The sequence below is a fragment of the Ochotona princeps genome, chromosome 1 (assembly GCF_030435755.1).
Source record: "Ochotona princeps isolate mOchPri1 chromosome 1, mOchPri1.hap1, whole genome shotgun sequence".
Classification (NCBI taxonomy): domain Eukaryota; kingdom Metazoa; phylum Chordata; class Mammalia; order Lagomorpha; family Ochotonidae; genus Ochotona; species Ochotona princeps.
Window position 1 is genome coordinate 163659073 of NC_080832.1, and position 22347 is coordinate 163681419.

A 22347-nucleotide genomic window follows, 5' to 3' on the forward strand; every position below is an offset into this window, starting at 1 on the left:
TGTACCCTCTGCATCACGTGTTCAACTTTTCACCCCCTGCTCTGGTCACGTGATGAGGCCAGACTGTTTAAGTCTATTTCCAGCTACTTGCCAGCTGTAGCAGACACGTTTTTCGTGAAAAATCCTTCCTTGCTTAAACGGCCAATATATACATATATATATGTATATTAGGTAGGGAATATATATATAGGATAAGGACGTCCCCTCTATTCAACCTGCATACGCACACACACACGTGCAGCTGTTTGAACTTCCGTGGTTCGAGTCCCCTGTCCGGCTCTTTCTGCTCCAGCGCGTGGGCGTGCCCTCCTTCCCCGCGCACGCGCACCACGCCAACGCCAGCCAGCCCCTCGTCAAAAAAAAAAAAAAAAAAGGCGGTTCAGCGGACCGGAAGCGGTAGCTCCTGACCCCGGCGGCCGACTGAGGACTACACTTCCCAGCGTGCCGCGCGGCCTGGGCCGATGGCGATTGGGGCGGGACCCAACCGCTCGCGGACTACATTTCCCGACGTGCCGCGCGTTGCCAGGGGACGGGGGTAAACGAGCGGGGAGCGCACTGGTCTGCGCGCCGGCGCGTGAGGCGTCGCCGGGGGCCGGCCGAGAGGGCGGACGCGGGAGCTGGGCACGCGGGGCATGAGCGGCGCCCTCCCCCGGCCTCCCCGAGCGAGGGTCGCGCGGCACGGGGCCTAGCGGCGGGCCTGGAGGCCTGGGCGAGCGCCGGACGCTGCTGCTGCCAGTGCCGGTGCCGCCTGCAGCCGCCATGGAGGTGAGCGGGCCGGAGGACGACCCGTTCCTGTCGCAGCTGCACCAGGTGCAGTGCCCTGTGTGCCAGCACATGATGCCCGCCGCGCACATCAACTCGCACCTGGACCGCTGCCTGCTGCTCCACCCGGCGGGCCACGCGGAGCCCGCGGCCGGGCCGCAGCGCGCCAAGAGGCGGCGGCTGTCGGAGAGCTCGGCGCTCAAGCAGCCGGCCACCCCGACGGCGGCCGAGAGCAGCGAGGGCGAGGCCGAGGACGGCGACGACGGCGGCGAGACCGAGAGCCGCGAGAGCTACGACGCGCCCCCGACGCCCAGCGGCGCCCGCCTCATCCCCGACTTCCCGGTGGCGCGCTCCGGCAGCCCCGGCAGGAAGGGCTCGGCCAAGAGGCCGGCGGCCGCGGCGGGCGCGGCGGGCAGCGCGTCCCCGCGCAGCTGGGACGAGGCCGAGGCGCCCGAGGAGGAGGAGGAGGCGGTGGGCGATGGCGACGCGGACGTGGACGGCGAGGAGGACGCGGGGCAGTGGGGCGCGGACGCCGCCGCCGCTGCCGCTGCGGCCGCCGTGGCCTTCGGGGCGGGCAGCGCGGGGAGGCCCCACTCGCGGGCGCTGGCGGCCGAGGAGATCCGGCAGATGCTGGAAGGCAAGCCGCTGGCCGACAAGATGCGGCCTGACACCCTGCAGGACTACTTCGGGCAGTGCAGGGCCGTGGGGCAAGAGACCTTGCTGCGCTCGCTGCTGGAGGCCAACGAGATCCCCTCGCTCATCCTGTGGGGGCCCCCGGGCTGCGGCAAGGTGAGTGCCGCCCTGGCCCCGACCATGCGCCCTGCTGCTGTGCGTGTGCGTGCGTGTGTGTGTGTGTGTGTGTGTGTGTGCAGCCGATGGCCGCGAGAGCCCCGGGGGCTCTCAAGAGGCCTAGAGGTGCTGGCCGGTCCACAGTGCAGGTTGACACGGGTGTGCAAGAAGGCACGCCCTCCCCTCCCCACCCCACCCCACCTTGAAGCCCCGAGATGCACTGCTAGTCGTTTGGGGAAGGAAGACGCGCACTCCCTGATTGGGACTGCTCTTGCCCTACGGTGCCTGCCTCTCTCCCCCACTTTACCCCTATGCCAGGGAGTCCAAGGACTCCGGTCTTCAAGCAACAGCACTGCCACACAAGTTGTAGAAGGCCGTTTGCATATTGAAGGGTACCCCTTGGGGGAAAAATAAATAAATAAAAGGTCTTTTTCTTTTCTTCCGGTCTTGAGAGTGTAGGCCGGTGGGAGGGAGAGCTCTTGTGGTTTCCCTGAGTTCTCTCATGCTGCTCTGTGCTTGGAGGCCGGTTGGCTTTGGTGTTCAGTCCCATGCACTTTGGGAGTTCGCAAAAAGGTGTCCGGATATGGTGGGCCTAGAAAACATGTCAGTGTGAGCAGGAATCCATGGGGGTAGATTCTGAGGAAGTCTATAGAACAGGTGGCCGGGTCCTCCTTGGTCCATCCATCCATAGAGAGTGTGAGCGCCAGCGAGTGGCAGCAGCCACCAGGGTGTGGAATACCGTCTTCGTGGTGATGGAGCTGTAGGTATTTCTCATTGGGGACAGCCAGCAGTGGCATTCTTACTTGTTCGTGGAGCTCGTGAGAGTGGATACTCAGCTCCTGGTAGTGCCCAACAGCGAGAAGTGTCCCTGGGGAGGTGGTGGGTGAGTTCCTAGAAGAAGATTCAGTGCAAGTGGGGTGGTGGGCCGGCTGGGCAGGTGAAGCAGAAGCCACAGTGGCTGATACAGTAAAAGTGCCCCCAGTCCATTCAGGGGCAGGTTTGTCCTGCCCACTGAAGCAGTCTTGGTTTTTAAAAAAAAAAAAATTCTCACTGTTATTGCTGCGGTGCTGATGAAAGTGAGGGTGGCAGCTCCCTGTGCGTCTGAGCTCCTGGGGCGTGCCAGGCCCCTCTCCTGCCAGCGCTACCAGGGCCCACACGCTGTCCATCTCCTTCTGGCGTGGATGGGCAGTCCTGGCCGGGGCTCTCCCCCACACGGCCCTCGGCCCTCCCCTGCTGTAGCTGTTCAGCAGTGCACACCCAGCCTTCAGCACGCTGCCTTCCTGGCTGCGGGAGGGAGACTTTTCTGTCTTCAGTCACAGCTGTCACCGAGCTCTGCCAAGTCAAGACTCCCCAGTCTGCTGGAATTCCAGCGATCTTGACAGCCACCTCCCTCCAGAGGGACAAGGCAGAGAAAGTCAGTGTTAGCTTAAGTTTTAGCGACATCCCTGTCTTATTTATGGTGCTGCATTGTGGGTGCTTTTATTTGCACTAAGGTTCAGAAGGGTTTGAGGTGTGTCTTGCGTCTGCTGCCCTGCGCTCTTGGAGCGACCGTTGCTTGGTTACCGAGTTTTGCTGCCGCGTGCCGTCCCCACAGTGCCGCCCTCCCCCGCCTCGTCAGCTTTTCATCGTGTGTCTCCGTCTCTTCCAGACCACTCTGGCTCACATCATAGCCAACAGCAGCAAGAAACACAGCGTAAGGTTCGTGACGTTGTCTGCCACCAATGCCAAGACCAATGACGTGCGCGACGTCATCAAGCAGGCTCAGAATGAGAAGAGCTTTTTCAAAAGGAAAACCATCCTTTTTATTGATGAGATTCATCGGTTCAACAAGTCCCAGCAGGTAGATTTCACTTCCTTACCTCTGCTTGTGGGACATCAGCTAGAGTACAGAAGGCGTGTGCGGTCTCTCGCACAGCCTGAAGCCGCGTCCAGCTGCCAGGGCCTCTTGTCCCGGTCATTAGAGAGACACATGCCTGTCTCCCCTGTAGCTAGGGTAGTGTGGTAACAAGAGCGCGCCTGCTTTGCGCCGGATTGCTGTGTCCAGCCCTGGGCTGCGTGCACCCGGAAAACAGCTCAGGACCAAGTGTCTCATTAAAACAAAACTTTCCTCATTCATGTATTAGGAGTCATTATGAACAGTTTAGCTTCCAGGTCATTACTTTAACGTGTTTGCGTTCCCATTCAGTATAGGAAACTGTTTTCTGGGGCTTCAGGCTCTTATTAAGAGGAATACTTACAGGGTTTGAGCATTTAAATGATTTTCTGAGATAAAAGGACATTGTTTTTTATAAACACCATTCTGAAACTTCTACAGAGACATGAAAATCATTTTTTAGGTATACCTTTTCTTTGATAAACATTTTGTTACAACTAAATCATAGATAAAAATATTTCCAAAAACCCTTTCAAACTGTGTGTGTGTTTCCCCCTCCCCAGCTTAAATCTCTTTTGGAGAGAGAGGTCCTCAGGGTTTGGACCAGATGTTAGCATTTTATGTCTCAGACTGGGCTCCTGACTCAGCCCCTCACGGTGCCTTCCCCATAAGGCATCTGGTAGGTGCATATTCGCTAGTTTGTCAAGAAGAATCGCATTTTGACTTGGTACTTGGAGTAATAGGGGACTTGGGAAATATTGATATTTCTGTACGTTCTTGTGCTTCTGTAAACAGCTGTCATAATACAGCTCTGTGCCAGTTCAGCCATGGTTGGCCGGAGGGCACTTTTCTAAGAAGTCGTTTATGTTGAAACTGAGTTGGAGTTTTGCTCAGAGCTAGCTGCGTGTGTGCCAGCCGGAGGTAGGGCCAGGCACTGGCAGTCCGTAAGTTGTGCTGAGGACCCGACAAGCAAGGGCTGTACTCACCCGCTTGGCGCGGCTGCCTTCAGAGGCCGGAGATCCAGAGCAGGGCAGGAGGACAGCGGAGTGCCGACTTGCCTCGGACTGTGCAGGCGGCTGCTGGCGGGCGTCACCTTCTTCTGTCTCCCTCCCATGCCAGGACACGTTCCTTCCGCACGTGGAGTGCGGGACGATCACGCTGATCGGAGCGACCACCGAGAACCCTTCCTTCCAAGTCAACGCTGCCCTCCTGAGCCGCTGCCGGGTGGTTGTGCTGCAGAAGCTGCCCGTGGAGGCGATGGTGACTATTTTAATGCGCGCGGTCAACTCGCTGGGAATCCACGTCCTGGACTCTAGTCGGCCCACTGACCCTCTGAGCCACAGCAGCAACAGTAACACCGAGTGAGTGGCGGGGTGGAGTCCCCAGGGGACAGGCTGGCCGGGAGAATCTCCTGGCCAGAAGCCAGCGAGGGCTGGGCCTGGAGCAGACGGCAGGGGGTGGACGGGACCTGCCGGCCAGTAATGCCAGTGGGAGAGGAAGCTGCGCAGTTGCACTGCCTCCTGTGTAGTTAAGATGCGTGCTGCGGCCCCGACAGGGACGTCTGTCTTTGAGCTGGGATATTGCTTTGTTCTCTTCCTTGGCCACAAGCTTTTGTGCTTAGGTTTGCTTTCCTGGAATGGGTTTTTTTTTTTTTTTTTTTGAATTTTATGGTACAATTGCATAGGGTCTGGGATTCCCACCTCCCAATTCCCAGCCCCCGACTGATTTTCCCGATATTACTGCAATAGTATAGTCCTCCATGATGGCATCCATCTAATCCTAGCACAACTTTTTAAAAAGAGGTTGGAGGAAGCCTTATTGTTTGAAAGACTTTATCTCACTCGTTGAGTAAGCAGAATCTAAGACTCAACATACAAATCTTTCCAGAGTTACACATTCCAGACACAGACGCGTTTCAAGCTTGCTGCACGCTGAGAGCTGAGCCCCGGCCCCCGACAGGAAGGGTCTCCTGAGGGCCACAGAGGTCGCCACCGTGCTTTTCACGACTGACTCGGTGTCTGCATAGTGGATATGGATCACACAGTCAGTCCAAGCCCTTTTCTCATCGTAGAGCGCAGTCTTCAGAGCCATTTGTTCCCAGTTCGGAGGACATAATGCAGTGGAACATGAGCTGGTTGGTGAGGGGCCAGGACCCTCCTCCTCTCCTGGACTCTGCAGCTGCTCCGGCCTGCCCCAAGGCCAAGTTCTGGAGCCTGTTTTCTGTGGGGATTAAAGTACAAGGCGTAGTCGTGAGCCAGGGTTTGGGTTTCAGCAGCAGTCTTCCCCTGAATGTCTGGCCTCTCCCATTTGCCCCTGTCTCAGATGTAAGAAGCAAAATCTGTGCCCACGAGAGCCTTAAGCTACTTGCCTGCAGACCCCTGGGCGCAGTGCGGGGACTTCAGAGTTCACTCGGGAGACTAGAGGTGTGGCCAGAAGCCAAGTGGAGACCCCGCTGCAACGGGGTGTGCTCCGGCTCGGGGGCTTCAGGACCCCCGCTCCCCCACCCGCCAAGTTCCTCACTGAGCAGAGTAGCCCCCTCTACAGGAATATTGCTGCTGGACTCAGCAGTGTAGTGAAACATGGAAGGAGGTGAAGAGGTCCTCACAGCTGTTGTCCTTTTGTGGGGAGGGCTCCCCTATTGCTGGTTATTGTGTTCTGTCCGCAACTTTATATCATGCATTTTCATCTCCCGGGGTAATTTTTACTTAGTTTATGTCATGATTTCATGGGTTGGGTTAATTCATACACCTTTTTTTTTTTTAACCCTCTTGCCATTTTGTTTTAGCTCCTGAAACAGAAAGGAGCCAGTGACTCTTAATCTGCTAAAATTGCATTTTTATCAGAGTTGTCCAGGTCCAGTGCATGGTTCAGTCTCTCCACTAGTTTAGCAAAAGTCCACATGAGAGCTTTTTTGTCTTTGTTTCCTCTGTTCCCCACGTGGTAGGGCTGCTGAGAGGACAGAATCTGATCCCAGCACAGTGCCCAGCAGGTCCTACTGAGTGCATTAACTCTAGCTTTCGGGAGGCGAGTAGGGTATTCAAGTGCTTACTTTAGTATAATTCAGCCTAGAGGTAATGCCTGGTGTCAGATGCCACATTGTTTAATATGGTTGCCCTTTTTACCGTCAGTAAGCATAGTGAATTAGAAATACTAAGCTTGGATCCATTGGCCAATCTGTTAGCACTTCTGATAAGAAATTAAGTTAGGAAATACCATGAACCACAGACAACAGCTCCTCAGTAAAGTACCTGCCATCTAAATGGCCGTGGACAACATAGACTTCTAGAGGTGACTTTGTACTTCCAGACCCCTGTCAGCTGGCTTCCGCTGTAAACTCACCTGTGAGTCAGGTTGTTGTACTGATCTAGGTGATTACTCTCCCTGGGAAAGTGAGTGTGCATTCGTGTTCTGGTGTCTTGGAGAGCAACCACCACGTTTACAGAAAATTCCTAGGCATATGGAAGCTATGCAGGAGAGGAGCTGAGCTGGGGGACTGGGTGTTAAACCCAGTGAGACTGCTGCCCAAGCCATTCTTGACTGTTCTCACACAGGAAGTTCCCGTTAGATAAAGAATCTTCCTCCGGCATCTCCTTATCCAGCAGGGACTGCCACTCCTGCCTCTGCCTCTGCTAGGCGTTGGCTGTGCTTCCGAGAGGCACAGCATGAGCAAGGCTAAGTGAGCTGGTCGGCTCACAGTGCCAGGCTGTCACAAAGCCATGTACCAGAGCAGAGGAGAGAGAAGCATCTAGAGCACGTGAAATCACATCAGCTTTTTTGCATGCTAGATAAGCGGAAGCCGAGTTGTATCTCAGAGGGCAAGCAGAACTGAAGTGGATGAAACACAAAGCTCCTGACACCTTTGGCAGCAAGCCTAGTGAATAGTTCTCCAGTAGTGTTCTACCTGCGTTTTGGTCACATGTTACCAAGCATGCGCTCTGTAGACTGGTTTCGCTTTGGAAGCCAGAAATAAACATCCTGCAAAGTGAAGCAGTGCTTGGTGCTTGGGGGGATTGTGGGTGCCCAGATTCCAGGACGCATGCGCATTCGCAGACACCCGAAGTGTTGCTGTTGACAGCTCAGATGGAGTGCATGAGTCTGTGGTTGGGGCGGTGAAATGGGAAGGCAGGAGTGAGTGCCCTCTGACCCTTAGCCAGGCGGAGCTCCCAGAACTGGCCGGAGCATTTGAAGCAGGATCTGTCTCCACAAAAAGTGTGGCTTAACTAAGTACGGGGCTGTGCTGTCCAGAGAAGCACCTCAGACAGTGGGCCCCCCACAAGACAGCTGTAGAGCTTTTCTGTGGTTTTTTGTTTTTGAGAAAAGTCAGTTATTTTGCCCTGGCTGCCTCTGTGATAATCTCTTATCACTGAATACAAGAACGACAGTAGAACCGTGGGAAGTGCTAGCCGGAAGGAAGTGTGGCCACAGAGATGTTGATCATCTTCCCTAAGCCTGGCGCACCGCATGGGGGGGCGGGAAGGCACGTTCAGGGGTGCATGTGAGAACATGTTGGCATGCAGATGAAGCAAGTGCGTTGAAAGGAGGCTGTGGGAATGCCAGGGCCCAGAAACACAGACCTTATGCACTTTGTTTTACCACAGTAACACAACCACAGAGGCAAGTCAGGCTGCTCGGGGCACACTGCCTCCCGGCCCTAGGAGCGAGCAGGCTCTTCAGCCTCCGCGTTGCTGCAGTCTAATTCTGTCTGTGTCCGGCTGCCCTGGCTGCCCTGTGCTTTCTCCTAGGGACAGTTGTCATGGATGTAGGATGTCCGTGCATCCAGGATGATTTTCTCCTGAGAGCCTGCCTGTTCCCAGCTGAGGTCGCATCCCCAGCTTCCAGGGAGGGCACCAGCTAACATCTGGCTCCCGTGCCAGGTTTGTTGGGGGCAATGTTAGTTTGGAAAGACATGTCCCTTCCTGGGATTCGTCAGGGAGAGGACTCCTCTATGTTCTTGGTGGAGAGGTTGAGTTCTGTCTTGTTTTGCTGTCCCTCTGCTTTCCATAGAGACAGCAGAGTTGGGGACTGTACCTTGCGGGCTTCAGTTCTGGGGATTGGCCGTTGACCAGTCTTAACTGAAGTGAGAGTTGCCATCCGTAAGAGCAGAAGTTAACACTCAGCACGCGCTGGTGACGTGGCTGCATTCTGGAAGCGTTCCACACGCCCTGTTTAGTTCTCGGTGCTTGGCAAAAGGAGGCACTATTTGCTCCTTTTGATTAGAGACACAAAAGATTAAGTAAGATGCTCTGAAGTACCCAGCCTGATCACGATGGAACGTATTTGAGGATCTGCTTCTGTCTGCTAAGGGGCCGCCAGTGTCCAAGCAAGCCTAGGCGCCAGGTTAAAGCAGGGTGAGTGCTAGCATTCTGACTTTTGCCTCCTCTCCTGCTTTTGTGCAGGGTTCAGGGTGGTGGAGTGCCACTTCTACTGAAGCAGAGTGCCTGTCACTCACCTGGTGGGCATTCTGAAGCCACACATGGCCAAAGTCTAACCTGAGAGTTTTGGGGCCTCAGTAAATCCATCCTGAGGCTACCGCCCCTGAGCCTGAGCACCTTCTCAAGCCTGACGCCCATCCACTGCCCAGCAGCTGCCCCCTGAGCCTGAACACCTTCTCAAGCCTGATGCCCATCTGCTGTCCAGCATCTGCCCCCTGAGCCTGAACACCTTCTCAAGCCTGATGCCCATCCGCTGTCCAGCAGCTGCCCCCATTCCTGTAATAGTCCTTGCAGTTAATCAGAAGAGATTCACCAGGTGGTGTCTGCCTCAGACACTGACAGGTGTCACTTCCACTGGCTCCTATCCAGTTTACACTCCCAGCCACCTGCGTGGTATCCTTGCCAGAGCAGTGATATGCAGAAGGACTCGGGTCCTCAAAAGATGGCAGGGAAGGAGGAAGCTGCCCTGTGCCTCTGCTAAGACCTAGACTTCTCGGCTGGAGACAGCAGAACCAAGGTTTTGGCTTGCTAACTAGGAATATGGCATTTTCTGAATTTCTTTTCAACCAATTTTCTCTGCTTATTGTGGGACTTTTTTTTATTACATTGTAACAGTGGCTTTTACTGTCTGGTAATAGAATTTGCTATTTTTACTGTCATCAGATGCCATGAAATTTTGGGCCGTCCATCCCCAAAGATTTCACATCCTTTTGTTGTGTTCTGCCTTTAGGAAGCTATTTTCAAATGCAGTGCATTTTAGAAGCATGTCCCTAGATCTAGAAGTTATGCCGAATTCTTCCCCCTGGGAGTCCAGTGTCAGTGCCTGCATTTCGTGCAGGAGTTCCTGCTTGCTGAGGGCCTTGCTGTTCGTGATACAAACCCTTCAGCACCACCATCTTGTCTCATCTTCTGCCCATTGGGAGATCAGCTGTCAAGACAAGGTCGTGTCATCAGAACCTGGTTAGGGTGACAGGTTAGGCTGTACTGACGGATAGGTGCAGCCTTTAGAACATTCTGCAGTGTTCTCCGCTTGTGTGGCCATTTGAACAGCATCAGCAGTCCCTTTTTTTCCCTTGAATAGAGTTGCTGCCTCGTGTGGCTCCTAAAATATGCTCTCCTTTTGGACAAGGTGGAGACTGGCAGGTGGTTCTGCCCATGGCCATAAAGAGGGAGCAGGCGGTGGTCATTGTAGCAGCACCTGCCTCCGACCCCAGGCAGAGCAGTGGGGTAGTGATATGTGTCTGAGTAGGCAAGCCCCTGTGCACCCATGTCCAAACGCTTAGTCACAGTGTGCTGTTTTGTAGTGTGTGGGGCAATCTGTTGCTTGGCTGCTCTCCTGTTCCTTGATTAAATGTGAGAAGTGTAGTCAAGAAATAGGGGCGGCATCTTGTCTGTCCCAAGAGCACTGTGTGGTTGTACCTGCAAAGAAAGGGCAAGTTCATAGACAAGAAAAAGTACACAAATACTGTGTGACCTGGACGCCTGGGCCGTCTGCCACATGCTCCTGCAGGCGTGTCAACAGGGAGCTGGAATGGCAGTGGAGCAGCTGGACTTGAGCCAACGCTCCGTTACGGAATGCCAGGGTCACAGGTGGTGGCTTAATGTGCTCTGCCACAGTGCTGTCTGCAAAATCATTCCAAGGCTGTCTAGCAGTAGATTACTTTTCTCCCTTTGTCAATTTTTAAAACTTAATCTACATTTTAAAAAATATTCAGAGATCTGAGTAGGTTATGTGTTTTCCAAATAGCCATTTAGTTGCCACAGATGTGAAACTACACACAAGTTTAATGCCAGTTTTGTTTACAAAGTTTAGCTGTAAGGTCAGTGGTTGCACAGGTATGCGTGGGTCACAAAGGAAATTCCACAGATGACAGTTACCAGTGGTGATGGAGACACGGGCTTTTCTTTGGTTGCTTGTTTTCCTTATATGAAAAAGAATTAAAAAGGATTTTTTGGTATAAATATTGAAGGCCTGTAAATCCACCAGGCACTATCGAGCAAAGAGACTAGAGCCTAATCTTTATGCTTGGGCTGCTCACCTGTGAGTGGGGAGGGAGCCTGACAAATGTCACACCACGTAACCCAGCTCAGCACTGCAGGATGCCACCGGCTGCTAGGAGCAGCTTGCTTGGGGCTTTCTCTTCCCTCAGTGGTCCTGCAGGGTTTTTGTTGCTAGGAAGCTGTCCAAGGAGACAGAAAGCCTGGCTTTTATTAGACTGAGGGAGGGATGAGGTGTTTGGTCTCTCGCCCTTGCCACTTCCTCCCCGCCCCCAGCACACACACACGCGCACACTGTGATGTACAATAGCCCAGCCTTATTGGGCCCTTGCTCTCAGATCCATCCTGTGCTGCTGTGCCCTTCTGATGCTGGGGCCTGCCTTAGGCTCCTCCTGCAGAATGTCCATCACTTCTAGATTATCTTCCAGAAATCCTGCTCCGAGTGTGCTCTTGAGTAAAGACCTACCCGCCGCAGAGGTTGGCAGCGCTGTGGCCGGGAGTCATGGCTGCTTGCTGTAAAGCTGAGACGAGCGGGCTGTGCTGGGTCTGACGAGAAGCCCAGAGGGAACGGTCGAATCATGGCTTTGGTAAATCACAGACGGAATGGTGTCAGACACCAGTGTTGTTAGTGTGAAATGCACAGTGGTGTTACTGTGATGATTCGCTGAGCGAGAGGTGAGGTGGGCTATGAGGTGTCCCCAGCAGGCCCCGGGACTGCCTCAGCCCAGGACACGGAGTGGCTTTGCCGCGGCCTCCCTGATGGCTGCAGGGACCTCTCAGCTGAAGGCGGTGTTGACTCGGGAGAACTGTAACTGTGAAGTTGTTTTTGCTACATAAGTGTGCAGCTAGCTAGCAACTCGACCAAGAATCAGTGACCCTTCATTGAGACGTCTTGTCCGGCTGGGCCAGGAGCAGGAGTGGGACATTCTGCTGAATCAGATTTGAGAGCTAATGATAGTCGGACTTTATGAAGGTCCAAAGTTAGAAAAGAAATTATACATTTTAATCCTGATACTTGGAGAGATTTCTGTCAGAATCTTCTGGCCCGTTGCAGGCTAGGTGCCTCCCAGTTGCCCCATGCAGATTTTATGTGAGGAATACACACCATGAAAACGTTCCCAGAATGCCTCTGGCTAAGATTCTGTGCACCCGCCTCCAGGTCCTCCGGTGCTCAGGGAAATGGCCGTGGCTTGTGTGTGGAGTGAAGGAACTCAGCCGCGTGGTTCAGACCTCTCAGGGCCGCTGCTCATGTTCTCGCACAGTGCTGCGTTTCCTGTTTGGAAAGTGACGTCATCTCCCGTCTCCTCGGGGTGTGGGCTCCCTGTGAGGCCCGCTCACCGTACTCTGGAGGGAGGTGCTGGCGTTTCTAATCGTTTCCACCACGCTCTGTGGTGGCCAGTAACTGTGCAGGACTTGGTCTGCTCAGGGTGCACCCTCACGACTCCGCTCACCGAGATCCAGCAGAGGCCCCTGAGATGTGGTGGGAGGTCTTGCTCACAAACAAGATCCTGGCAGTTTGTAGACCCCTCTCCTTAACTGGGTTCAGAATATAAGTTCACAGTAAGGGACAGAAACCTTGTACTCTAAGAGTTCTTCCGAAGTGTCCTTACTAAGGGCAACAGGGTATTTCAGAAAGTGTGTGGAGAAAGGAAACCGCAGATAATGGGTTTTCTGTGAATTTTCAGGAGCTGCCTCCTGTGACCCCGCTAAAACATGGCAAGGGTCGTTGTGACAGTACCCAGCCCTGCTTGTGTCCAGGCCTCGGGGCTCGCAGTACCCAGCCCTGCTTGTGTCCAGGCCTCGGGGCTCGCAGTATCCAGCCCTGCTTGTGTCCAGGCCTCGGGGCTCGCAGTACCCAGCCCTGCTTGTGTTGCAGGCCCTCGGTGCTCATAGAAGACAAAGCGGTGGACACTCTGGCTTACCTCAGTGACGGCGATGCGCGCACGGGCTTGAACGGACTGCAGCTGGCAGTGCTGGCCAGGCTGAGCTCTAGGAAGATGTTCTGCAAGAAGAGTGGGCAGACGTATTCTCCGAGTAGAGTTCTGATCACGGAGAACGACGTGAAGGAAGGCCTGCAGCGCTCCCACATCCTGTATGACCGAGCGGGTAAGTGTCCGCGCGTGGACGGCACAGCTGTCGGGTTGGTGTGTGCACGCGTGAGCACGCCCCGGCATCTGCCCGTTAGCTGGGCCCACGCCTGCCCTGGCTCCCGGTGGTGGCGGCCTGAGCCCTCCCACATCCTGTATGACCGAGCGGGTAAGTGTCCGCGCGTGGACGGCACAGCTGTCGGGTTGGTGTGTGCACGCGTGAGCACGCCCCGGCATCTGCCCGTTAGCTGGGCCCACGCCTGCCCTGGCTCCCGGTGGTGGCGGCCTGAGCCCTCCCACACATGCTGACCTTTCTGAACCGAAGCAGAAGCTACCCTGTGAGGAAGCAACAGGAGTTCTTGTGTTGAAACTGTGGCTTTCACTTTCGTCTTAACGAGCTCCAGTCAATATTTTCCCGTTACCCTCTGGAAGCACCTATAGGCATGGGCAGTTTTGAAAATCTGCTTATTGAGTTACAGTGAATAATTCTGTGATTCATTTTTTTTTTTTAAGATTTGTTTCCTAGAAGATAGAGTTACAGACAGAGGAGGGAAAGGAGCTCTTGATCCGCGGGCTCACTCCCCAAGTGGCTGTCATGGCTGAAGCTGCGTCAGCCTGGAGCCGGGGGCTTCTCCCAGGTAGCCCGTGTGGCTGCAGGGGCCCAAACATGCGGGCTGCCCTCTGCTGCTTTCCCAGGCACATTAGCAGGGAGCTGGATTGAAATAGAGGGTCCGGGAGTCAAGCCTATGTCCACAGGGGATGCCTGCTCCAGACAGCAGCTTTACCCAGTACAGCACAGCACATACCCCTTGAGTAATCGTTTGCAGTGACTGTAAGTGGTGGTAGGGCTTCTGTAGTAAATGACCTGTTAGTTTGTGAGTTATAGCCTTGAATTTCCGGAACCTGAGCTACAGGTGAGGCTGTTTTGCAGTGTTAAAGTATTTTAATTTCGGAATGTACACTTCTCCATGTAGAAGCATGCTTACACATACCAGGTTGGATGCCAGCTCTCATTAAATCTGATCTGGCAGTATTAAATGTCATAAACACAGCACATTTGCACCTTTTTATAACAGAAAAGGGAGGTGAAGAGAGCCCGCTTGGATTAGGCTGGACTCCAGGGGCCTGAGCAGTTGTGTGACTGGGTCATCTGTCTGAGTCACTGTGGAATAGAATTTCCACACCTTTAAAAGCTCTGCCATGAAAGGAAGCGGATAATGGGACATTCCAGGTCTCCGAGGCTGGGCCACATCTGTCTTATTTCCTTCCTACTGGTTAGAAAAGGGGGTGGAGAGGCTTCCGAATGAGTCTTGATTTCGGTAGGCTCATTGCCTGACCCAGGGAAAGTGACCGAAGCTTTCTGTTTTCTCCGTTTGTTTTAAAGTATTTTTACTTATTTGAAAGGCAGAGTGAGAGGGATTGTCTGTCTGCTGATTCACTCCCCACAGATCTCCCACGTGGGTGGCAGGAACCCCGGGATTTGGGCTGTTGTCTGCTGGCTGCCAGGTGCAGTGGCAGGAAGCTGGGTGGGACAGTGCAGCCCAGGTACCCCAGCAGGACACAGGTCTCCTGGGTCGGAGCAGCCTCTTGTGCCGCAGCACCTGCCCGTGCCCTCTGTGTAGAGATGTGCCTGTGCCTCTTGGTCTCTTGGTGCCTCTTGGTGTGGCAGGCATGGCTCTCATATTCCCCGGGCTCGGGAGCGTCCTGGGGATGTGGTGTGGTATAGAGCCCTGCTTTACCGCTGACCACTGGAGCGAAAACTGGGTTCTATTTACTCATTTACAGATTTGAGAGAGAGAGGGAGAGCGAGAGCTCGTTGACTCGCCAGTTCACGCTGCAGGTGCCGCAGGGTCAGGGCCAGAGCAGGCTGACAGCAGGAACCTGAAACTTCTTCCAAGTCTTCCGTGTGGGCGGCAAGCGATTAAGCACTTGAGCCATCTTCCTCTGCTTTCCCAGGCCTTTATCGGGCAGCTGGATTCAAAATGGAGCAGACCAGGACAGGGACCAGTTACTGTATGGGATACAGCATCATAGGGGTGCTTGACTTGCCATGCCATAACACTGATCCCAGGAAACTGGACTCTGGGGATCCAATAGGCGTATTCGTCCTCCCATCCCGGGGTGCTCCAGAGGAGTTTGCCCTTTGGACTGGATTAATGGGACTGTTCTGTATTTGGTGCATCAGTGAAAATCCATACATGACACTCACTAACCACCTAGTGTTCCATTGATACTTGGTAGACATACCTACAAAGACAGATGTTTTCGGATGTTTTCTTTATTTCTCAGAGCGACCTTAGGAGGGAGGTGATGTACCCACTTGCCTGTGGCCGGGCTGACCCACACATCCAGGTCTGGCTGGTTCCCAATACTTCCTTCCTGTCTGCAGCTGGCTCCGTCCGTATCTGCCTCGCCAGCTTGGGGGGGCACCATGTCCATACACACACATGTGGAGCAGGCAGTGGGGTTGTGGAGGCCTAGGGCACTGCACCTGATGGGAGGTGGGGAATCTGCCTCTGCTGTCCCAGAATTGCTGGGGGACAGTGCAGGCTGCCTCAGCTTTGGGAGGCCCGGGCTCTGTGTACGTCTGCTAGCAGCGGTACGCTTGCGCACGCCGCCCTTCCCAGCCTGTCTGCTGCCAGGTGTCCACAGACACTCCCACATCCAGTCCCGGAACCTGGCTAGTTTGTACTTTGGACCTTGCTGTAATCCTGGTGAGACGAGCACCCCAGCCCCGGTGGTGTTACCGGTGTTGATGTCGCCTCCTGCGTGGTGGCACATGAGGAGGTTTCAGTAACTGCAGGACTTTCCAAGGGGGGCAGGGCTCTGTACGGCCACGTTAACTCTCTGTTCGTGGTACACAGTGTCCGAGTCCATCTTGCTCAGAAAGTATTTGGGAAAGATGTTTTCTTGTCATCATTCCCTAACAGAGCAGAGTGACACTGCGTTTACATCGGCTATAAGCCAGACATGACAGAAAGGGTTATGGTGATGTGTGTGGTGAAGCAGACTCCAGCACCGTTCAGTGTAAGGGACGGGAGTGTCTGTTGAGTGTTCCCTTCCTGGGCATCCCAGAAGCAGTGCCCTGGCTTGTCGGAGGATGACAGTAACCGGGCATTTCCTGCAGAGCAGTACTGGACGTAGTAAGCAGAGATGGAGATGGCACGGAGTAATAGCATGTTAGACGGCTGTGTTTCTAAGTGCTTGTTGTGTGCCGTGCGTGTTAGCCAGTACAGTGCTCAGGGACAGTCGTCTTGCTCGTCTCGTTTGGAAATGAGAACGAGGAGGCTTTGAGAGACTCAATGACTTCCGCTGGCCATGTGTGGCTGGCAGCTGGAGGCTGAACCCGGGGCTACCTGGCCATGGTGCCCACACTTGCTCATAGTATTGGTGATGCTGCTTGAGCCCAGTAAAGGGGAGAGGCGAGTCACCCATGCTGGGGAAGTGTGAGTTTGACCGGAAGTGGGTGAGAGCTGGTTTCCTCCCTTCCTGTATGCCCCCTGTTGAGCCAAACCTTCCTTCCGCAACCCCTTCCCATACCTGCAGTGCCAGCCTTCAGAAGGGCAGGGCACAGGGTGCCGGGACCAGGGGAGGGGGCAGTGAGAACCCTGTGATGCCACCAGGGACATCTTCCGAGCCAGTGTCTGTGACACACTTCCAGGGAAGCCCTGGGAGGAGCAGGCCTCAGCTCAACTTTAAGAGAGGCTGGTCAGGAAAGTATGGGGATGTGGGGGCAGTGTTGTACAGCAGTTTACACTGCGCCTTGGGATGCCTGCCTTCCAAGTCAGAGCAACAGCTTCATGCTGGCTACCGTGCTTCCGAGCCAGCATCCTGCTCAGGCACCTGCCGGTCCCACCGTGTGGGAGACCGGGCTGGAGTGCCTGGCCCCAGCTTCCGCCTGACCACACTGTCACTGTGGCTGTTTGGGGAGTGAGCCGACAGGTGAAAGATCTGTGTGTGTCTCAAGTATAAAACATTTTTTAAAACATATCCACCATGTTTTTTCTAAAACATATTTCACTGATTTATTTCAAATTCAGGGTGAAAAATGGGGAAAGCGGGGGGGGGGGGGGTGGAGATTGAGAGGTGGGAGCTGTTAGTCTGTGGTCGTGTTTCTGATACACTGTTGCACAGCTTGCTCTGACCTCCCAGGGTGGTGATTTAAAGGCCCACAGACTAGACATCAGAAGGACAGTGGGACACAGCTGTGGAACAAACACGGGCTATCCTGCTCCGGCCAGGCCTGTGCATGGCTGTCCCCAGGCAGTGGGACACGGACTGTCCTCCCGCTCTGGCCAGGCCTGTGCATGGCTGTCCCCAGGCAGTGGGACACGGACTGTCCTCCTGCTCCGGCCAGGCCTGTGCATGGCTGTCCCCAGGCAGTGGGACACGGACTGTCCTCCTGCTCCGGCCAGGCCTGTGCATGGCTGTCCCCAGGCAGTGGGACACGGACTGTCCTCCTGCTCCGGCCAGGCCTGTGCATGGCTGTCCCCAGGCAGTGGGACACGGACTGTCCTCCTGCTCCGGCCAGGCCTGTGCATGGCTGTCCCCAGGCAGTGGGACACGGACTGTCCTCCTGCTCCGGCCAGGCCTGTGCATGGCTGTCCCCAGGCAGTGGGACACGGACTGTCCTCCTGCTCCGGCCAGGCCTGTGCATGGCTGTCCCCAGGCAGTGGGACACGGACTGTCCTCCTGCTCCGGCCAGGCCTGTGCATGGCTGTCCCCAGGCAGTGGGACACGGACTGTCCTCCTGCTCCGGCCAGGCCTGTGCATGGCTGTCCCCAGGCAGGGGGACACAAGATGGAGGCAGAGTGTGAGCCTTGCTGTCACTCTCACTCCACTCACATCTGACAAGCGCGCTGTGGTTGAAGAAGGTCATGCTTCGGGATGGCCTGCCTTCTTCCAAGTCTGCTGTGCCCTTTGGGCAGCCCCTGGCTTGTCCAGTGGCACCCGCTTCCTCTATATGGGGCCGGTTACTACACCGGCTCCACACCCCGCCATGAACTGTGCTGGGGCGTGTTCCGGAATGTGCACCCTCCCACCATGCCCAGTTGGAGGCTAGCTGTCCAGCCCCGACCTCCCCTCGCTGCCTTGTTCAGATCAGCCAGAGGCAGCACAGCTGGCTCGGGTGCCCCTGTGGTGAGCCCGTGTGTGAATGCTCTCTCTGGTGTGCAGGAGAAGAACACTACAACTGCATCTCGGCCCTGCACAAGGCCATGCGCGGCTCAGACCAGAACGCCTCGCTCTACTGGCTGGCGCGCATGCTCGAGGGAGGAGAGGACCCGCTCTACGTGGCAAGGAGGCTGGTGAGGTTTGCCAGCGAGGACATCGGTGAGTGTGCCAGTCGGGAGAGGGGAGGGGGGATGGCAGGATCCGGCAGGTGGGGCCCCAGGGGTGGGAGGGGCGCAGGTGCTGTCCGGGGCTGAGGCTCACAGAGGCCCTGTTCGTTTCCTGCTGGGGAGGACTGAACGGCAGGCCCTTGGAAGCAGACTTTGCAGTGGGTCTGCCCTGGGCAGCCCCTGGGGTGGAGTGGATGCTCCCTGAAGACAAGTCTGGGAAGCTGGGCCCTCGTTACTGTTGCTGTTCCCGTGTGCCCCCTGGCCCTACTCCTTATCGTTTCGGGCAGGGCCTCTGCTAGCCAAGTATTCCCCCACCAGGAGGCGGTTCTCACCACTGCCCAGGATCCCCTCAGGGTCGCCGTGGGCTCAGGGACAGCAGAGCTGTGGTTGAGTGAGGCCCACGTGGACGCACTGGCGGCCTGTGGTCAGCCCGCGGGCAGGCCAGCACAGCGAGCGTGTGACATAACTCTGCTTTGTCTCCGTGTGTGGCAGGTCTGGCAGACCCGTCTGCGTTAACACAAGCAGTTGCTGCCTACCAAGGGTGTCATTTTATAGGCATGCCTGAATGTGAGGTAAAGTACCTGTTTCGTTCTTTGCCACTCGGTTCCTTTCTCTTGTACCCTGTCCTTCCGTGGGTCTGAACAGTGGCCTGCCTTCCTCTTTGAGGTTTGCAGACCACTGAGTAAATCGCTTGGCCTGTGAAGTCCCCTTATCAAACTCTAGACTCCTGCTGAGAAGAGAGACTCGGGTTATCCATGAGGTCATGGTTGACGGTCGTCCTCGGGTGTCCTGAGTTCTGAGCAGGCGCTCCAGGCTTTCTGTAGGGAGCAGGAGCTAAACCCAACACCTCTGCTAGCTCACTCCCAAAGCCAGCAGCTTCCTATTCCTGTTTCTGATACAGTAGAGAGGCAAGGAGAAATCTTATTTAGCAAAAAGCTCTTTATTAAAAGCAGTGAGAGTCACTGGGTGGGCTTGCCTCCCATGTCACGGGTGTTTCTGTCAGCCGGGCCGTGCAGTCCAGACTGCGGACAGAGAGCAGGCAGTGCGGAGTGGCAGGGCTCTGGAGATTTCGACTCGAAGTGTCACGAGGGCTGTGCAGACACAAGATGCCAGCCCTTTCTGAGTAACCCGTGTCCTCTGTCCCAGGTGCTTCTGGCCCAGTGCGTCGTCTATTTTGCCAGAGCCCCGAAGTCCATTGAGGTGTACAGCGCCTACAACAATGTCAAGGCCTGCCTGAGGAACCACCAGGGCCCGCTGCCCCCGGTCCCCCTGCACCTGCGCAACGCGCCCACGAGGCTGATGAAGGACCTGGGCTATGGCAAAGGCTACAAGTACAACCCCATGTACAGCGAGCCGGTGGATCAGGAGTACCTGCCCGAGGAGCTGCGGGGCGTCGACTTCTTCAAGCAGAGGCGATGCTGACCCTGTCGCCGTCCCCAGGGAGGTGTCCCTCCCTCAGAAGGGCCGGAAAGAAGGAGCCGCGCCCTGGGAAGCTGCTCGCACGGCCCGCTGGCAACTCCTGCAGGGTCACGTTCTGTGCCAGAAATTCACAAGTTCCGTAGGTGGAGGCAGTACTTCAGCTAAATGTGTCACATTGAAATTGTGTTCATTTGCACTCTGTGCAACGGTTATGCTTATGAAAATATCTGGCAGCTTTGTGCAATGAATTAATGTTATAAGGAATTATCTATTTTGTCATAGTATTTAAGTCATAATGTCACTTCAGAATTCAGTTCTGTAGGATTTCTTTTCCTTTAAAAAAATGTATATTCTGGGTAGTTTCAATTGGTAAAAAAAAAAATGTAATTGTTGTTTAATACTGCATAGTGTTTTGGGTATTTTTTTTATATGCAAAGGTCTTCTGAGCCAATAAAACTATTTCAAAGTACTGCTCAGTGCTTCAGCGCGTCTCCCAGCCTCTGGCGGCAGTGGCCTTTGCATTTCGGTAATAATTACTGTGAAGAGAAGCAAGAGAATCAGCCTTTCAGTTTACACATTTTAATTAGAATTAATTGATGTTTTCCTGAAGTGTGCACGGTGTGTAAGAGACTGCAGTTGTCCCCTGACCAGCGCTCCCACTTCGTTTCTTCTTACCACTCCGTATTTCTGAACGGTCGTTTCCAGGTCACTTCTCATGTCTCCTGAAGGCAAACCCACCTCTCCTCCACCCTGCATAGTACTCTGGTGCAGTTGTTAACCGACTTTTTTTTTTTTTTTTTTTAAGTTACATCTGAGTCTATTATGTGTCAGTAATTTTTTTATTGAGTTTTCATGCAATAGCTTTTTTAAAAAAATTTTTTTTTATATTCTTTGCAATGAATGGCAAAACTACAAAGAGAGGAGGACAGATTCTTTTATCCACTGGCTTACTCCTCAGATGGCTTCAACTTCCAGATCTCCTGAGCAGAAGTCAGGAACCAGGAGCTTCTTCTGGGGTCCCATGTGGGTGCACGGGTGCAGGGACTTGAGCAGTCCTCCCCGGCTTCCTAGGCCACAAGAAGGGAGCGGGAACTGAAGTAGAGGGGCTAGAACTCGAACCAGCATCCACAGGAGATGCTGGGCACTAAAGGTGGAGGGTCAGCCAGCTGCGCCACCATGCTGGCCCCGCTGTCCGACTCTCACCATCGTTTCGTGTAGAGGTCCACGGCAGGACCCCAGCTTGCAGTGGCCAGCTCTCTGCCCACTTGCTCTGATGCCTTCTGGGAGTGCACCTGCCGCCTCGGGGCAACCTCCTGCCCTGGTTGTTGGCACCTTGAGTAGCTTTGTGAGCCTGGAGACGGCACATTGCAGGGGTCTCGTCCTGACCTGGAGGAGTCCCCAGTGTAGTTTGCACTGGTGCTCAGCCATCTTGTCCAGGCCGCCCAACCTGATCCTTCAGGAGATCTGCCTTGCCTGCGTCACAGCCTCTGAGGGCAGATCCCTGGCTTCCTGTGTGTTCTGTGTGTCCTTCCTGTGTGCTTCTAAGCGCTTCCCGTAGACTAATGAGCTGAACCCTGCTTTTCGGGGTAAGGAGAGCAGGGCACAGGAAGGGTTAGTAACTCCCTCCAGACCCCAGCTAGTGCATGCTAGAGGCAGAGTGTAGTGCAGGACCCAGATGTGCCTGCAGTCACCTGCCGCCCCGAGCTTCAGGCCTCATGGAGCTGCACGTGCCCCTCGACCCGGCCTTGCTCGTGTGCGCTGAGGCCTCATCCTCCCTCGCGTCTTGCTTTCTTTGTTCTGGTACCTGAGAGAGCTGCTCACTTTGATTTTTTACCCCACTGTCCTCTGGCTTTTCATTTCTAAGAGCTCCCTTTTGTTCTGGCTGTTCCTCTCCGTGTGCGTGTGTGTGTGTGGCAGGCTGCGTTTAGTAATTTGTTTGTAACTGTTTATCTTATTTCCTTAGGGATATTGATTTTTCAAACGTTTTTCTCCCTCCATGCTGCTTCCTTGCTGTGTTTGTTTTTCTGTTCCCTTGTTTGGTCCTCTTCATATCATTGAGTCCCAGAGCTGGAAGTTCTGAGCACCGTTGGAGAGAAGAGTGTTAACTTTGCTGCCCAGGCATTTGTAGGAAACGCTGGAAGTCCATGTCTTCTGCTCTTCACAGGAAAAAGAATAATTAATAAAAAAAGGTTTATTCATTTTATTGGAAAGAGCTTTACAGAGAGGAGAGACAGAAAGATTTTTCATTCACTGGTTCACTTCTCAAATGGCCGCAACAACTGGAGCCGAGCTATTCAGGAGCCAGGCGCTTCCTCTGGGTCTCCCACATGAATGCAGGGTCCCAAGGCTTTGGGCCGTCCTTCACTGCCTTTCCAAGCCAAAAACAGGGAGCTGGATTAGAAATAGAACAGCTGGGACACAAACTGTCCCCCATATGGAATCCTGTTGCCTTTAGGGGCAAGATTAGCCAATTGAGCCGTCACACTGGACACCCTGGAAATCCTTTTATTGTTCACTATACCAAGAAAAGTCGATTTGCCCATACACATTTGAAGGTCAAACACCAAAGCCACATTCCTGCGGGGGGTAGTTGGTTATAGGATAGCCAAGCAAGGGTCAGAGCAGTCCTCTAATGTGGCTCCTCCAGT

General features: G+C 54.6%; 2 protein-coding genes across 2 annotated transcripts in view; one reads left to right on the forward strand and one right to left on the reverse strand.

Moving 5' to 3' along the window:
* Nucleotides 1-761, reverse strand: part of MYLK4 (myosin light chain kinase family member 4) — a 103782-nt gene extending 103021 nt beyond the window's left edge. The window contains exon 1 of the mRNA XM_058670486.1: nt 481-761. Coding sequence (XP_058526469.1) covers nt 481-761 — 281 coding nt within the window. The remainder of the gene's footprint in view (nt 1-480) is intronic.
* WRNIP1 (WRN helicase interacting protein 1) lies at nt 524-20168 on the forward strand. The gene is made up of 7 exons (XM_004596491.2): nt 524-1551; nt 3200-3391; nt 4544-4785; nt 12731-12960; nt 18117-18272; nt 18773-18852; nt 19427-20168. The coding sequence occupies exons 1-7, from the start codon at nt 760-762 to the stop codon at nt 19700-19702; spliced, it is 1968 nt and encodes a 655-aa protein (XP_004596548.2). The 5' UTR covers nt 524-759; the 3' UTR covers nt 19703-20168.
* The last annotated feature ends 2179 nt before the right edge of the window (nt 20169-22347 follow it).

Excerpts from the sequence above, each read along its gene's own strand:
- WRNIP1 (XM_004596491.2), top strand. The coding sequence starts at position 760 with ATGGAGGTGAGCGGGCCGGAGGACGACCCGTTCCTGTCGCAGCTGCAC. Across the intron at positions 1,552-3,199 it reads GGCCCCCGGGCTGCGGCAAG|ACCACTCTGGCTCACATCAT; the intron begins GTGAGTGCCGCC and ends CGTCTCTTCCAG. Across the intron at positions 18,853-19,426 it reads TAGGCATGCCTGAATGTGAG|GTGCTTCTGGCCCAGTGCGT; the intron begins GTAAAGTACCTG and ends CCTCTGTCCCAG.